Genomic DNA, 17,707 nt, shown 5'->3' with positions numbered 1-17,707 from the left:
TACAATAAGCCCTACTAATAACTGACTTTAAAAGTAATGATTTTGCTAGAAACATGTGCAAACATACAAACAGCTAAATGACCATTTTAAATTATAAAAGCCTGCATTAGAGGAAATATTTTAAGAAAGATCTGCTTGTGATCTTACTGAACACATCTGTTAAATACTGTTTTCAAACACTCAGGCAACAGAGCTACACAGACAATACTAGTAATACAGGAAATATGTCTCACAAGGCTATTTTTGCTCTCTAGAATTACCTATTAGCTGTATTTCCAAACCCTTCAGTACACCAATATAGATTGTTTGAGCTACAGGCTTCACCTCAGCTTGTCGTTAACAGACCAACAGTCATGGTTCAGGATTTTCTGGAATGTATCTAGCTTTTTTTTTTAACCCTGTTAAAGTCCTGGCCTTCACAACAGCTTCTGGCAAGGAGTTCCACAGGTTGACTATGCATTGTATGAAGAAGTACTTACTTTTGTTTGTTTTAAACCTGCTAACTATTAACTTCATTTGGTGACCTCTAGTTCTTGTGTTCTGGGAAGGGGTAAATAACTTTTTATTCTTCATTTTATAACTACATTTTCTTAGTAACAGACTGTGCTATCATCTTGAAGATTAAAAAGCCAAACAAACCATGATTTCTGTTTTATTAAGGTCTAAGAGCTAGATATTTAATGGTCACCATCAATGACACTTGTAACGGAGCATTTACCACCAAATATTGCTAATAGCTGACAAGTAATTTTTGTTCTTATTGGTTGTTTATATACAAAGAATGATCAAATGCACCAAGTAGTCAGTTGCACAATTTCTCCTGAAAGATCCCTTGTTTGTCAGTCTGTTACACAATAACAGGGGAGAATAAAATAGTAATGTGACTATCAAAAAAAAAAAAAATAGGGACGAGAATTAAACAACATTCATAGTATCCAAAGCTACTTTTAGAGCTTAATAAAGGGAAAAGGTTAAAAAAAAATGCAATGCTCCTTGCCATAATTGATCACCATCGATATTTGCTTATAACTCTGTTAGACCAATGAGCAAATTAACCGAGGGCATAACTATAATTGCATGCAACTCCTTTTCCCAAATGGGTCAAAAGTCGCCAATTTCTAACTTTTATGTTAAATCTCAGTTTACTTACCATGTTTTCTAAACAAAAACAAAACACAAAAGTCTGTAAGCAAGAAGCCTTAGAAGATTCAGGAAATGCTATCTATTTCAGACATCACTGTTGTTGTGTAGATCATTTCACACTTATTGAAATGAATTCACCCCCACCCGCATGCCAACCACAGAGTAATAAACTTTTGACTAATTCTTGCAATGCACTGTAAAATGTTACGTTAGCAAGGAAACATGAGCTCTGACCTTTTGCAGAGAGAACATAAACAGCTTGGTAAAATAAAATTAGGCTTGGCCTACACTAGAACATGGGTTCCCAAACAGGGGGGCGCATGAAGAAATCCCGGGGAGGGGGCGTGAGGCAGCCTAGCCTCCCCCACCCCATCAAGTTTTGCTGCACTGTTCAGTTCTTTTTTTGCTCAACAAGTTTTGCTGATATTTGGAGGGGGGAAGCATGAGGGTTTTTCAAAAATCAAAAAGGGGGGCGTGATGCCAAAAAGTTTGGGAACCACTGCACTAGAAACTTATCTTGGTAGAACATTGCCCAGGGGCATGGATTTTCAGGCAACATAGATATACCAACATAAACACAGGCACCAACTACATGGATGCCACAAGTCTAAAGCACCCATGGAGGGAGGAGGGGGAGGAAGTGCTTAGCACCCCCAGCTGATTGTCCAGGCCCCTTCCCTGCTCAGCCTCTTTCCCCCAACCCTATCCATGCTGCATCTCTTCCCGCCCCACCTCGTTCCCCAAAGCCCCCAGCATTAAGCTCCTCTCTGCCCCCTCCTCCTGTCATACACCCTTAAGACAGGAGGGGGCAAAAGTAGCAAACAGCAGACAGGCGGCGCTCAGAGGAAGGGGCTGAGAAGAGGGCGTAGCAGACACACCTGTGGCAGGGCCAGGGGATGGGGCCCAGGAGGGCTTCAGGATGGAGACTCCACAGGCAAAACCAAAAACCAGTGCATGTGAACTCCTGGGTAAGGAAGGCTTGCACGGGTAATAAGGATCTTCAGACTATAACCTTTCCAGAAACAGTCAGATTAATTTCATCTAAGACTTTCAGATCACTTTACTCGCATTAATTAATTTTCACTATTTTTAATGAAATAGGTAAATATTAGATGCATCTAGCAATGGAGAGAAAAGCAGAGAGGTTAAAAGCCTCATTTTTCAAGATATCCATTAATTCTGAGTGCTCAACTTGAAACACCCGCCCTAAAACTTGAATTTCAGAAGTAATAAACCCCTCAACATCATGTATATCAGTGGAAACTGAGCCTCTATGAAAGTTAGGCCCTGGGTCTTGGGCTGGTTATCCCTAGTAAACTAGGTACATAAAGTGAGTGAACTGTTTGACATTTTGGTCAAAGTGAATTCAAAGATCATCCAGGCATATGAGACAGAGCTGGAACAGAACTCAGGAGTTCCAATGTCTCTTTTAAACAACACTCCTAACTATGAAGTTTTGCTTTGCAAATCTATAGTGTCATTAAGATTAATCATTCAACATCCAGTAATATGCAAATAAAGCCATAAAGCAGTCAGAACAGTTGATTTGCTGGATTGCTTAATGTTTAAAATAAAATATAACAAAAAAAGGAGTCAAACCTTGCAGAATAATCAACTGCGGAGTTTGGGATAAAAGGGAAAGACAAATGAAGACGTCGTCTCCTTTAATATATAATAAAAGTATCCCAAGAGTTGCTAGTAACTCCATTACAAATTGCCTTTTTTGTGTTCAACCTCTTGTCACAGTTCCTTATCCAAACTAGGACACCTTATCAACTGAATTTCAGTTACTGCCTGAAATCTTCTACTAAAACTCAAATATAGCAGCAAGACATTTTACAGAGGATCATGGGCCTGGCCCAAAGGAATTTGTGTTGGGAGGATATAGGGACAGTGCAGACATTTCAATATAAATCTACTTGATACAGAGGGTTCCCTCAATCCTCATGCCACAGTCAACTTTCTGACTCTCTGCTACCCATTCCAGTTATGTGGGACTGTAATTTGTCCCTTAAATAATATTTCACAGTGTGTGGAAACTGGAAAATGCTTGCCTGTTGAGTTGGACCAGATTTCCTGACATTTTTTAATGGAGGGATGTGTAATGAAGAACTTTAACCAGACTGGCCAATGTCACAGGTAAAGGATGGGGCTGAGGTGGTCATGTAACCCAAAAGGAAAAAACCCCACAGAATATGAGCTACTCTATTCTGCACCCGCAACCAGCTTTGCTCCAAGTATATGGGTCTCAGTTTTGCAATTAGGCTTTCAGTCTACCTACCTAGACGTGGGAAGAATTCTAGATTTCCCTCCATAGAGGATACACACCTTGTAATCCCAGCATAATCTTCTAGCAAATTTGAACTTTGCCCATTGCTTAGTGAGCTGACTCAGTCCAGGGGAAGTGAAAGTACTTGCACTACATGACTGATTTCCTTCTCATAACAGGTATTTGAACTGCATGCTCTTTATCCACTACCAGTGACTTTTTTCCTCCTCCCACCCCCCTACTCCCCTATTTATTTTGGGTCTGCACATCCTAAACTCAAAACTCCGGTCATCTGAAGAAGTGGGCTGTGCCCACGAAAGCTCATGATACCATCTACATGCTTTGTTAGCCTATAAAGCGCTACCAGACCATTTGTTGTTTTTTAAGTTTACATGAACAGTTTAGACAGTTGGCCTTGTGGCAAAAGCACAGGATTGGAGTCATGAGCTAAATAATATGGGTTGTATACCTAGCTCTTCCAGACTTTCTATTTGACTCTGGGCAAATCACAAAAGCCCTGAGCCAGCTTCCACTGACTTCAGTAGAAGCTTTTTAAATGACTTTGGTGGAAGTTAGCAAAAGATCTCCTTAATCTCCTCTTGCCTCACTTTTCCATATGCCACTTACGACCTGAAAAGTTACTTGACATCTTCTAGCCCAAACATAAGAATGGCCAGACTGGATCAGACCAAAGGTCCATCTAGCCCAATATCCTGTCTGCTGACAGTGGCCAATGACAGATGCCCCAGAAGGAGGGAACAAAAGAGGTAATCCTCATATGATCCCTCTCCAGTCACCCGTTAACAGACAAACAGAGGCTAGGGACACCATTCCTAGCCATCCTGGCTAATAGCCATTGATGGACCTAACCTCCATGAAACTATCTAGCTCTTTTCTGAACCCTGTTAAAGTCCTGGCCTTCACAACATCCTCTGGCAAGGAGTTCCACAGGTTTACTGTGGGCTGAGTAAAGAAAAACTTCCTTTTGTTTGTTTTAAACCTGCTGCCTATTAATTTCATTTGGTGAGTTCTAGTACTTATATTATGGGAATAAGTAAATAACTTTTCCTTATTCATTTTTTTCCACACCAGTCATGATTTTAGAGACCTCTATCCTATCCCCCTTAGTCTCCTTTTTTCTAAGATGAAAAGTCCAAGTCTTTTTAATCTCTCTTCATATGGGACCCATTCCAAACCCCTAATCATTTTTGTTGCCTTTTTCTGAACCTTTTCCAATGCCAATATATCTTTTTTTAGACGAGGTGACCACATCTGTATGCAGTATTCAAGATGTGGGCATGCCATGGTTTTATATAGAGGTAATAAGATATTCTCTACCCAAAGAAGTAGTCTACTAGCCAAGATAAATTAGTGTGCCACTAAATTCCCAAAACCACTGTAATGTAAGTAGTTATACATTATATTTAATACTGTCAACCGACTAACTATTTTGAAATGTAGAATACTACAATTCTTACTTGTGTTTCTCTCCTTTCCTTCTTAGCTTCAATCTACTTTAACACATTCTTGCTCTCTTAAAAATAGTGAATAACATCATCTCCTAGGAGTAGAGTAAAGAAGAGGTAACTAACCTCATTATGGGTTGCAATATTAGTTACAGAGGGGAGGTGAACAAGTATCCACTCTAGAAACACCTGAAGATCTCAAGAGTACCTTAATGAGGTGGGGTACACATTAGCAGCCTCATTTTAAAGATGGGAGTAACTACTTCGGAGAATGTGCCCAAGATCACATCAGAACCAAAATCTCCCAGTTGTTAGGCCCAAACTTAATGCACTTGACCAGCACTTCTTAAATTATAAGTCTTACCTGGCATCTCCTTTTGAAAGATTGGTGTTCACAGGGTGAAGAATAATCCTGTTTGTGTCCACATCCACCACACATTTTGTATGCATATCAAGTTCTATAAAGAAAGAAGAAAGTGTCAAATGCTATTCTTAACGCAGATTTTCTATGCCTGTGGTCACCAACCAGTAGAGCAGGATCTACCAGTAGATCTCGGAGCTTCTGACAGGTGATCCTGACTGATTTGGCCAGGAAGCTATCAAGTGCTGGCACTTCAATTGCCCCTCCACCCAATGTCATGCTGCTCCTACCCTCTGCCTTGGAGCTGCCCCCCTGGCAGCCTCCTGCTTGCAGGGCAGGGTGTGGGAGGGAAAAGGGGACAGGGAACTGATGTCAGGGTGTCCCCTGTCCCCCCACGCCTGTACCCTGTCTCCACACAGAGTGAAGGGAATGGAGGGAGCTTGGAAATGCAAATCTCTGTCACTCTCACATGCTGCCCTTCCCTACAGACACCACTCCTGCAGCTCCCATTGATGAGTAATGGGGAACTGTGGCCAGTACAAGCTGTGGGCTCAGTACCTGTAGATAATGGCACCATGGAGCCATTGCTGTGCCTGCCAGTTGCTTTCAGGAGTGGTGCAGGGCCAAGGCAGGAGTAAGCTGCCTTAACCCCACTGCTCCACCACCCGAAAGCCATCTCAGTTAAACAGTGCCCAGCCAGAGCCTGCTTCCTAAACCCCTGTCCCAGCCCCGAACCTCCTCCTGCACCCAACTTCCTGCCCCAGACGTGAGTCCCCCTGCACCCAAACTCCTTCCCAGAGCTTGCACCTTTAAACCCCTCCTGGACCTCAATCCCCCACTCTGGGCTAAGCCCAGAGCCCCACCCACACACTGAACCCTTTGGCCCAAAACCGGAGCCTGCACCCCAACCCCTACCCAGCCTGATGAAAGTGAATGAGGTTCAGGGATGAAGGGGGGGTGGAGAGAGCAGAGTGAGGCCTTGGAGAAGGTGTGGAGCAGGGGCAGAGCCACAGAGAAGGGGCAGGAAGGAAGCCAGGCAAGGGAATTTGGGTTTGAGGTAGATCTTACATTGCACTTAAACTGACAAGTGATCTTGTGGTTCAAAAGGTTGGAGACCACTGTTCTATGCCATCACTTCCTCTAGCTACCAAGCTCCTCACTAGCCACACAATAAAACAGAAATATTATTAAACCTCAGTGCCAGAGATATTCTAGTGTGGCTGATTTATTCTGATTTAACAGCACTTATTCTTTTCCAAGTGAAAGTGGAGTTACAGTCTTATTGAAGGCAATAGGAGACTTCTTCCAGGGAAAATATCCATTACCATGGTACCACTTTGGCAGCTCCCTTTGCTGCTGCAGCAGTTCCACACCCCTCATCAGGGGCAGGCTGGCCCTAGTACGAGGTGAGCTTCCAGTTACAGATGTCATGCAAGTTGCCTGCACCGAGACACCCGCAGAATCAAGATCAACTACTAGAAACACTTTAATGTAAAACTTGTGGGCACAGATAAACTTAGAGAGGTGCACTTCTAGACAAGCAGGGTGACAGACACCCCCTGGAAGTAGCAGGCCGGATGGTGCGGGTAATAAAACGTTTAGCGTGTGGGAATACTCTCCTCCAGTACTGAACCAGGTTTTGGTAGAAGTGAAAGAAGACTGAAGTGCCCACTCACCAACAGGTAAAGCTGTGATAGGGTGAAATGGGAGCAATATGATGATACTATATCTTGAAAATCCACTTTTACAAGGCCTAAAGTGAGCAACTAATCTTAATTATTTATGTATTCATGACAGATACCAATCATATTGCTTAAATCACTTCTAAATGATGTTCAGATACTATGATGAAGACTGAATAAGAACCTGAACAGAATACACTCACTTGTGTGTTAAAAACCCTTAGTTGCACAATCAAGACACGTTCATGGCTAAACTAACCATGACTAACCGCTACTTCCACTCCCTTTCTGTCACCTTCCCTCTTTGCAAAACATCGCAAATGTAGACTGTAAACTCTTTGAGGCAAGAATCATTTGTTTCAAGTTATTCTGTGAAGCACCTAGAACACTTCTGGATACTGCAAAAATAACACAGTATCATGTTCCTTCCATTTTTCCCCTCAATGAAGAAATTTGTATTTTTATCACCAAAAAATAAGAAAAAACCTGGGCTCATCAGTTAACCTTCACAGTTACATGCAAGCCTTCCCTGTGCGCCGTCACCCCCAATACCGCTGTTACTGCATTTCAAAGGCAAAAGCGCCGCGTGGAGCCCAGGGTCAGATGGGGACTTCCCCGCTGACCCCGGGCTCCGTGCAGCATTGCCACTTTGAAACACTGCGAGGAGCCTGATGCTGGGCTCCCTGTGGCATTTCAAAGCAGCAGCGTCCCATGTAGCCCAGGGTCAGCAGGGGAGTCCCCAGCTGATCCTGGGCTCCACGCAGCGCTGCTGCTTTGAAATGCCGCATGCAGCCTGGGGTCACCCCAGCTGCACGCAGCGTTTCAAAGTTGCAGCGGCATGTGGAGCCCGGGGTCTGACCCCAAAGCTCCACCCAGAACTGCTTTGAAGTACCCCCTCCGCTTCCCCCACCTTGCTGTCTCTATCTGATAGAGGGAGCAAGGTGGGGAGGAGAGTGACTAGTCGACTATTTTGTCGACTATCCGATAAGCGTTTGCTTATCGGATAGTCAACTAGTCCTTCACATCCCTACTATGAATAAGCACAAAACAGAAAGTCATGGTGTGCGGGTGATAGGACTAGGTTTTATTTGTTTGTAGGATGATAGTTGCAATTAATCTAAAGTAACCCAATCACAGAATTGTTCCTTCTAATGCATTGAAGCAGCAGTAAAGAGCAAAATAGTAGTTTTGGTCTGAAAGATCTACCGGGCACATTTTGGAAACTCCTCTAATACGGACTTCTTCCTCCATGCACTGACAGTCAGCTTGCCTATTGTTATTATAAGTACTGTCAGTTTAACGGAGTTCATACTTGTGCTCCACAGTTGTGACATGTCACATTTTCTTGGTCTGGCTGGCTAGTAATTGCAGTCCATAATTTTTAATAAGCAGCTCATTCCTCACAAGCAACTTAATCCTCACAATTAAAAAATCGGTTGCATTTCTAGTGCAAAGCACAAAATGGAACAAGAAATGATCTCGGCTCAATCCAGCCTTGAAGAGGAAGTCTGTGTGGAGCCAATTGTCCTTCTCTAGCCCATGTGATTAAAGGGCAATGAAGTGCTTCCTTCTGGGGCTCTCCAGCCACTCAGGGTCTCAGCGAAACTGAGCAAGATTAGTTTGAGAAGTACATTCAGCAAGCTTGTAAGCAAGATGGGACAGTTCCTCAAAACCACATCTCCTCAGGAAAAAGGAAGGAAAACTCCCTGACAGCAGTGTTACCCTATACTGTACATGCTGTCTGTTGATTGTTAAAGATATTGTAAAGCCACCCTCTATTCTGGAGATCATGCAAACTGATTGGCATACGTTAGCAATGACTGGTTCATCTCGGGACCTCAAGAAACAATTACACATCATTCAGTGTACTGGAAGGTGAAATTATGTGCATTTAGGTGACTATCTAACCTACCTTGAAGGTAGTCCTATATGATAGCCACATTTTAATGCTAAAAAAGGTAGCTGGAATTTAGCTTTCAAGTAGATCACATTCATATGACCTGAATTCTGGTTTATTTACAATAGGTAAATACATTCCTCATTCCATGATAGCACATTGTAAAGGGTTAACTGGTTACCCAGTAAGCACTGCCAGCATACTTACTGGGGTAACTAGTTAACCATAATAGGGTTAACCATAACTATACTGGGGTAACTAGTTAGCCAGTGCCTGGCCAGGACAGCTCCCCACCTGTGGCACATGATAGGTGGGGGGGCTGCTCCAGTCTGGCCAGACCCACCACACCGAGCTAGACGCAAGGGGTCGATCCAGCAGCCCTCAGCCCATGACGCCACATGGCGAACCAGTTAACCGGTTAAACATATAGTTTAACCAGTTAACATTTAAAAGGGGATTTTACATCTCTAGATGGAATCCTGTTTTATTTTAGCATTTCATCTAGGTTAAGAAAGAAGAGTTTAGTATTTACCTACTTTAAGATTTTCCATACTTCCCATCAGCATGGTATCCAAACTAAAGAGGTTAGTCTTAAAGCCAAATTACTCTGAGACTGTCTTTTTCCGCAGGCACTATATATATGCATTTTGCCATAGAGGCTGAATCTCCCTGATGTGGCACCCTCAGGACCTGATATGTCCCAGAGCAGGGAAGGTCAATCAATGCTCAGGCCCTCTGGGGCTCCATTCTTCACAGGTTTGGTAAAGCTCCAGATTCCAGCCAAGCAGTCAATCAGCTACCACTTGTTTCAGCGAAGGTAGACTATTACCAGGATACAGTAATCTGCTGACTACTTTTTGCAAACTATGAAAGCTGCTTAAAAATTACACTCAAATCTTAAAGCAATGGTGTTTACTCTCCCACAGACAACCAGAAACCAGTTTTAACAGTGTTTATGCTGAAGACTATAGCTGATCATGTGTTGACCTCAAATGGATCAAGTAAACATCGAGCCCAAACATCAAGGTAATCTCATAAAAACTAGGCTTAAGAGCAGTGTTCTCTGTAAATTGAGCACTTGGGTGGACACCCAGGAGAGATTCAAATGCCACCCAGCTGATTTGCAGAGCGCCCACAGCTGGCAGCATGAGTGTCCTCTGGTGGTGCACATCTGTACGTGCTTTGGTGCACATAAAATGTATTCCACACAGTGGATGGAAAAAATTAGAGGTAACATTGCTTAAGAGCACATTTACTTTATTTAACACATTATTTTCCTTTGCAGTACACACATTTGACTCAGCTGTGACTGCTCAGAGTTAAGGCTATGATTAAGTCAGGGAGGTCACGGAAGTTATGGAATCCGTGCCATCTTGTGCCCTAGGCTGGAGCTGTCGGCAGGCAGCCCAGCAGCTCTCAGCTCCTAGCCACTACATAGCACAGGGATCTCAGAGCTCCAAGCCCTCCCATAGCAGCCCAGCTATGGTGGGCAAGGCCCATAACCCCTAGTACCTGTGGGTACTAGACCCTCCCCTTCCTCCTCATTTTGTCTGGCATATTTTAGTAAAAAAATCACAGACATGTTATAGGCTTCTGTGATTTTTTGTTTATTTCCAGAGACCTGTCTGTGATTTTTAGTGTAAATATCTGTGACAAAATATGAGCCTTACTCAGGATTACTGTTTCTCTTTCAGAGTAAATGCTAAGCACACCCAAGGTGTTACAAACATTTCTCGGTTATGCAATTGTATTTTAAGCAAGCTGAAACAACCTAGAACCACATGCTTTATCTGTGTGTCACTGCATAGTTTTCCAGAGCGAGCCACAAATGTATTATTGTTTACACTATGAGAGTTAAATATACTGTAACTATTCACTTTTAAAAGGATAATGGAGAGTAACAACTCTCAGATACATCAGTTGTCTGTAATGCCTTCCATCCAGAACAATTCAGAAACAATATATTCATAACATCGTGGAAATGCAACCACCTCCAAAGTGCATGGCAACAAAAAGTTGGTATACAGCACACTGTATAATAGTGGGAAATGTACAGCAGGGACACCAGTGTTTCCTATGAGCTGATCACTTGGGCCACCAAGGTGAGTTTCAAATGTCGCCCAGCAGATTAGCAGAGCGCCCAGGGTCAACAGCATGCATTTGACTAGTGGTGCACATCTGCACATGCCTCTGTACATAACAAAATTTATTCTGCTCATGGATGGAAAAAGTTCTTGGGAACACAGCAGGATACTCAGGAAAATTCCTTCTTTTGAAAAGAAGGCATTAACATCCAAGCTAGCACAAGAATTCTTTTTCTTACTTTCAACAAATTGGACTGGACTACTAGTACCGTAGGTAAAATGGTATTCAGCACATAGAGCCTTCTTCTTCTTCTGCAGAGAAGCTATTACTACTTATTTATTCAATGCCTAAAAGTGTAAGCACAGGTTGAACCTTTCTAGTCCAGCATCCTCCAGACCTGACTGATGCCAAACCAGAGAATTTGCCAGACCATGGAAGGTCAATATTAGCAGCGTTATCAACATTTCCACTTACTGGATTCTTAGAAGACAATTGGGGTAAATTAGAGCTAAACAACAGCACAGAACACAGAGTCAAGTCTGGTCGCTATAAGTGAACTTTATGGGACCGCGGGAAACTTGGCCACAGCCATGATAAGAGAACATCTGACTAGCTAAAATTATGCTGGACTACGGATGTCCGACCAGAGTGTGCTCGATTACAGAGTTTCAATCTGTAGCTGATTTGCATGCCAATTTATAGGGCTACAGCAGAAAGTTCCCAGCCCTGAGGAAATTTACAGGCCAAAGATAACAATAGGTGCATACATCAATAATATTTCAAAGGTTAAGTATCTACAGTCAGTCAACACAGGTTTATATTGTAAAGTCTCTTATTATGGGGTCATACGCTGTAACACACAACGGAATTCAGACTATTTCTTGTTTCACAACCAAAAACTTCTCAAGAGTCATACCAATGTTATTAAAATTAAATACAAATTACAACATGGGTTTTTAAAAATCAATCCCTTGCCTTGAGGTCTAAGTGTTACCAGAAGATGATCCCTAAACAATCAGACTTCAAGGCTGTGTACACATCCCTCAACTGCAACATTACAAGGGACAACTGTCATTTACACAAACTTGGCATTACCTCATTGTTCATTACAGAGAGTTTCAGGAGCATCAGAGATGTTGTAGTGAGATACTAATTGGGTGTGTATGTATATTTGTCCTTAATTGCCTGAGCTTTTTTAAATTATCCATTTCCTTTTGTGCACTTGTTTCTCTACCAGCTGCAGTATCTGTCCTTTTCTGATTTTAAAAAACACAGTCACATAAAAGAAAAATACACTGACTGTAATTAATATACAGTATCTAGGCAAGTTTTATTTTAAAAAAATCCTCTGTCAGTTCACACTTCATGTTCCAGCTGCTTTTACCCTCATAGTCCCTGGGTATGGGGCACTTGGGGTCACGTTCACATGCAGGGTTGGCTGAATATGTGAGTCATTTGGTGGAAGGAAAAGCTGATGGGGGGGAGAGAATGAGAGGAGAGGAAATTGGGAAGGAAGTGAAGAGACAAGGAAGGAGCCCCATTGTAAAATGGGTGCAAGGGGCGCGGGGCGGAAGGGATTATATGGAGACAGGAAAAAGAGAGAAGGGGGAAAGATTATGAAGGGAGACTCATAAAGGAGGGAAATGTGGGGTGGTAAAAGGGAGGGAATGAATGAATCAGAAAGAGAGAATTATGAGTAACTCCTCTGTGTGGAGGCAGCTTGAGCCTACTCACTCTCCACAGCAGCAGTGTCTGTTCCTCCCTCATTTTGGTACTACCTGCTACCAGCCTCCATGGTGGAAAAGGGTGGTAAATCCCTCCCCCCCCCCCACCACACAGTGAGGGGAGGGGCTCATGCCACCGTCTCTGGCGCTCACCAGCCCTTCAGTGAATAGTGGGGTAGGTGGGCTTCTCTTCAACCCCAGCAAGTGGTATTTGTTGCGGGGTGTCAATCCGTGTCCCCCACTCCCACCAGCGAGAGGTGTATGTGTGGGAGGGGGACGGTGTTGATCAGCATTTCCTTTCCTGGAGGGTGGCCAGGGGAAGGTCTCCTGCTCCCCCCAAGGGGTGTCAATCAGTCACTGTCTCTCCACCTTCCATGAAAGAAGGGAGGGTACTGGGGGTGTCAGTCAGATGCTACCTCTCCCCCCTCACCAAGGGAGTTGTTTGGGAGGTATTGGGTAGTCAGTGTCTCTCTCCCCTCATCAAGGGAGGGGAGGTTGGGGGGAGGGGTGGGAGGTCTAGTCAATCACTCATTCCCCCTCCCCCGCAGAAAGGAGGGGTGGTCCAGTTGGGAAGTGTCTCTCGTCTCCACCCTGGAAAGGAGCATGGGGGCCAGTGGGGCAGTGTCTCCCCCCAGAGAGGAGCGGGGAGGGGCCAGTGGGGCAGTGTCTCCCCCCAAAGAGGAGCGGGGAGGGGCCAGTGGGGCAGTGTCTCCTCCCAAAGAGGAGCGGGGAGGGGCCAGTGGGGCAGTGTCTCCCCCAGGAGAAGGGCGGAGGGGGTAGTGGGGCAGTGTCTCCCCCCAGAGACGAGCGGGGGGGCAGTGTCTCCCCCCAGAGACGAGCGGGGGGGCAGTGTCTCCCCCCAGAGACGAGCGGGGGGCAGGCAGTGGGGCAGTGTCTCCCCCCAGAGAGGGACGGGGGCGGGCAGTGTCTCTCCCCAGGGGTGGGGGGGGCGGGCAGTGGGGCAGTCTCTCCCCCAGAGAGGGGTGGGGGGCAGTGTCTCTCCCTAGGGGTGGGGGGGCCAGTGGGGCAGTGTCTCTCCCCAGAGGTGGGGGGGGGGCAGTGGGGCAGTCTCTCCCCCCGGAGCGGGGGGGGGGGGCAGTGTCTCCCCCAGGCGCGGGGGGGGCAGGGGGGCAGTGTCTCTCCCCCAGGCGCGGAGGGGGAGAGTGGGGCAGTGTCTCCCCCCAGGCGCGGGGGGGGTGGGGGGGGCAGTGTCTCCCCCCGGAGAGGGGCGGGGGGGGGGGCAGTGTCTCTCCCCAGGGGCGGGGGGGCCAGGGGGGCAGTGTCTCTCCCCAGAGGTGGGGGGGGCGGGCAGTGGGGCAGTCTCTCCCCCGGAGGGGGGCGGGGGGGCAGTGTCTCCCCCAGGCGCGGGGGGGGCAGTGGGGCAGTGTCTCCCCCTGGAGAGGGGCGAGGGGGCAGTGTCTCCCCCAGGCGCGGGGGGGGGAGGGGGGCAGTGTCTCCCCCCGGAGAGGGGCGGGGGGGGCAGTGGGGCAGTGTCTTCCCCAGGGCGAGGGGGGGGGGGGGGCAGTGTCTCCCCCAGGCGCGGGGGAGCAGTGGGGCAGTGTCTTCCCCTGGAGAGGGGCGGGGGGGGCAGTGTCTCCCCCAGGCGCGGGGGGGCAGTGGGGCAGTGTCTTCCCCTGGAGAGGGGCGGGGGGGGCAGTGTCTCCCCCAGGCGCGGGGGGGGGGGGGGGGCAGTGTCTCTCCCCAGAGGTGGGGGGGCGGGCAGTTGGGCAGTGTCTCCCCCCGGAGAGGGGGGGGGCAGTGTCTCCCCCAGGCGCGGGGGGTTGGGGGGGCAGTGTCTCCCCCCGGAGAGGGGCGGGGGGGGCAGTGTCTCTCTCCCAGGCGCGGGGGGGGCGAGGGGGGGCAGTGTCTCTCCCCCAGGCGCGGGGGGGGGGCGGGGGGGCAGTGTCTCCCCCCGGAGAGGGGCGGGGGGGGCAGTGTCTCCCCGGGGGGCGGGGCCGCACTCACCTCTCCTGTTCATGGGGCGGACCCGAACCGCCACCTTCACTTTGGAGTCCCCCATCCCGCCCGCCGGCCCGCTCGGCTTCCGTCCTCCGCCGCGGGCACGGGACGCCCCGCCGGCAGGCCAGGGGGCGGGGCCGGCCACGCGGAGGGCGGAGCTCCGGGACGCCCTGCCTGAGGGACCGCCCCGCGGGCCTCCCCTCCCCAGCACGCCGCGCGGGGCATGCTGGGAAACGTAGTCCCGGCCTGTGGCGCGTGGCATGTCGGGACATGTAGTTCCCTTGGGATGCAGGCGGGGATGCCCGTCCAGTGGCGGGGAGCACGTGGAGGCGGCCCAGCTGTGAGCTAGGGCAGCGTTTCTCAGCCAGGGGGCCAGTAGCCTTAGGGGTACCCGAGAGAAGTCTGGGGGGGGAGGAGAAAACTCCATTTTTGTTTTACGTTTTACCGCCTTTTATTATTTTTGTACGTTTTACCCCCAAAAATGTCATCGCCCGCCTGGCTACCATGAAGTTGTTTAAACAAACATGTTGCAATGGTAGAAAAAAAATTTGTGTGTCTGAAAACTATCCCTACTGGGGGTACTTATATTTAAAAAAAAATGTATAAAAATGTATTAAAAAAAAAGGTTGAGCTACACTGAGCGAGGGTGATACAACAGGCAGGAGAAGGTCCCTTAGCGGGAGCAGGACTGAAGGAATTGGGGCACCAGGACCCCTCTTCCGTTCCCCATCTATAATGGGGAGAATGAAAGTCACCCTTCTTCATGGTCAATGGATAATACACCCTCTCCCCGAGTTACGAACGAGTTACGGACCAAACACTTGGCCGTAACTCGAAGTGGTGTTCGTAACTCGGACCTCATTGAGTTACATGGCGACCGCACTGTTCGTAAGCGCGGATCACGTTTGTAACTCGGGGACTGCATTTACGACCAGCTGTATCAGTGCCTGGTTCTGGGGGAAGCGCAGGTCTGAGGCCTCAGAACAAAACCCCTTTCTGAATTAAACGCAGATGTCTTCCGCCTATCTTTCCCTCAATTCGCTTTTCCCACACATGCAACACTCCCACTTCCATCAAGCAATAAACAATAAACCCTCTAAATTATTCAAGCTCTTTTGCCTACAGGCTATGATGGGGGGAAAAAGGCAGGGATAGACGTTTTTGTATTTCTTCTTAGACAGAAAAAGCCTTATTAGCACATACTTAAATAGACAGTGTTCTGTTCCAGGCTCTGGAAAACACAGAGCATCTAGGCTGGGGCCCTGGTGTCCAACACTCTAGCCACTAGCCACGTGTGGCTATTTGGCCATGTGAGTGTGATTAGTTGATGTGAACAATGTGGCTATTTTGCTGGTTGAGTGTGGCTAGCCACTATAGTGGCTACTACTTCAGAACTGGTTGGACACCAGGGGTTTAGGGGTTCTCAAACTGGGTGTTAGAAGGGTACACCTCAGATGGTCACGGGGTTATTACGTGGGGAGGTCGCAAGCTGTCAACTTCCCCCCCAAACCTTATTTTGCCTCCAGCATTTATAATGGTGTTAAATAAAAAATGTGTTTTAATTCATTAGGGGGCATCTCACTCAGAGGTCAGAACTGCTGAATACTTTCCCCAGCACTAGAAGGGGAAGGTGGTGTGGTGTGTTGACACTATACACCTGCTTTCAGACTAATCACTTTCCCTCTGTTTATTTTGCTGAATAATGATGGTAACCACATCAAACTAGAAATCCACAGCTGCAGTATGTGGCTACCTTGTCATCCACCTCAAATCACCCTTCCCTATTCCTCTTTGTTGTACTGCCTAAAAACATGGCAATGGTTAGGCAGTTGCTCCTCAGAAACCACTGCCTCTTATGCTAACCACTGTTGTCTCGCTGTTTACTTGTACTCCCACGTATGTCTATATCCTTCTGTCATCTCATGTTTTACACGAGATTGTAAGCTCTTTAAAGCAAGGGCTGTCTTTTTGTTCTGTTTTGGTACAGGGACTAGCACCAGTCCCAGTTCATGAATAGAGTGTCTACTCACTATGAAAATGCAAATGATGATGATTATAACAATTAATATAACAATTTACATTTTAATCACTGTATTCCAATGCGTTATCACCTCATCTTCACTCCCTCCCAGCACCAGGAAACGTGCACGTTATAAAGTGCTTCCTATATGCTCTTTTTTACTAGTCCTACTTGTTTAGAAAAATTCTCCATCTGGGTACCAGCAAGGTACCAGTGAATCTTTCAGGGAGACTGGTAAAGTTTGAGTTTTCCATGCTGGGCACAGGACACCAGCCTTGGTAGGGGTGGGGTGGGTGGCAGTGACATCACAAAGGCCTGTCTCAGCGCCTCCGCCATTTGGGGAAAGGTGATGGGGAGGTGGTGACGTCACCCGGAGACCCTAACATCAGCCAGGCAGGACAGAGGGGCAAGATGGGGGCAACCTCAGAGACACCCCCTTATGGCTTTGTGATTGGCCCTCCCAGAGAGGTGAGGCTGGAATTGCTCTGAAATTGCTCCCCTCTGGCGGTGACCTGGGCCATCCTTTGGGACGTCTGCTAAGAACGCCCCCTCCCACCTTCCATTGCCCAGAGTCTCAATGCTGATTGGCCGAGCAGGGAGCTATTGGCAGGGAGACGTTTTCTCGGGTTCCCAGCTGTGACCCACGGCTGCCCTTCCTTTGCAGGCTCCGCTCAAGGGCATGTCAGACCCCAGGCAGGGACCCTGCGGGCAGAGTCCCCAGACACAGACAGGCTCCAATACAGCTTGGAGGTGAGCATGGTCCGGAGGGGCGGGGGCAGTTTTACCTCAGCACTGGGGGGAACTGGAAAGGGGAAACTGGAACGCCTTGTCCCAGCCTGTCCTCCTAGCCTGAGCCCCAGTGGGCCAGCCTTGGTCAGGGCAGAGCTATGCGGGTCCCTTCTTCCTCCAACCCCTCCCACATCCAACCCCTGGTGAGATCCAGGAATCAGATATTCCACCCGCAGCCCCATTGCTCAGCCCTGCGGATGGGGGTTGGGCTCGCTGGCATGGCCTGGACATGGGTCCATTGATCCTAACCTGCCCTTCCCCCACAGCACGTCAACTCCTGTGTCAGGCCCAGAGTGTCCCAGGTGAGAGCCA

At 47.6% G+C, this 17,707-nt stretch overlaps 1 protein-coding gene across 5 annotated transcripts in view; it reads right to left on the bottom strand.

The window, feature by feature from the left end:
• The window catches only part of KIF13B (kinesin family member 13B), a 177,802-nt gene extending 163,055 nt beyond the window's left edge, over positions 1-14,747 (bottom strand). For 4 of the 5 annotated variants that reach the window (XM_006135585.5, XM_025190999.3, XM_025191000.3 and 1 more), the window contains exons 1-2: positions 14,593-14,747; positions 5,243-5,336 (exon numbers count right to left, since the gene is read on the bottom strand). In XM_006135585.5, coding sequence (XP_006135647.3) covers positions 5,243-5,336; positions 14,593-14,647 — 149 coding nt within the window. In that variant the 5' untranslated portion in view covers positions 14,648-14,747. The remainder of the gene's footprint in view (positions 1-5,242; positions 5,337-14,592) is intronic. The other variant, XM_089776990.1, reaches the window with a different exon arrangement.
• Between the last annotated feature and the right edge of the window lie 2,960 nt (positions 14,748-17,707).

The sequence above is a fragment of the Pelodiscus sinensis genome, chromosome 3 (genome assembly GCF_052426305.1).
Source record: "Pelodiscus sinensis isolate ZL-2025 chromosome 3, ASM5242630v1, whole genome shotgun sequence".
Classification (NCBI taxonomy): Eukaryota; Metazoa; Chordata; order Testudines; family Trionychidae; genus Pelodiscus; species Pelodiscus sinensis.
This window is presented reverse-complemented; position numbering and strand designations above follow the sequence as displayed.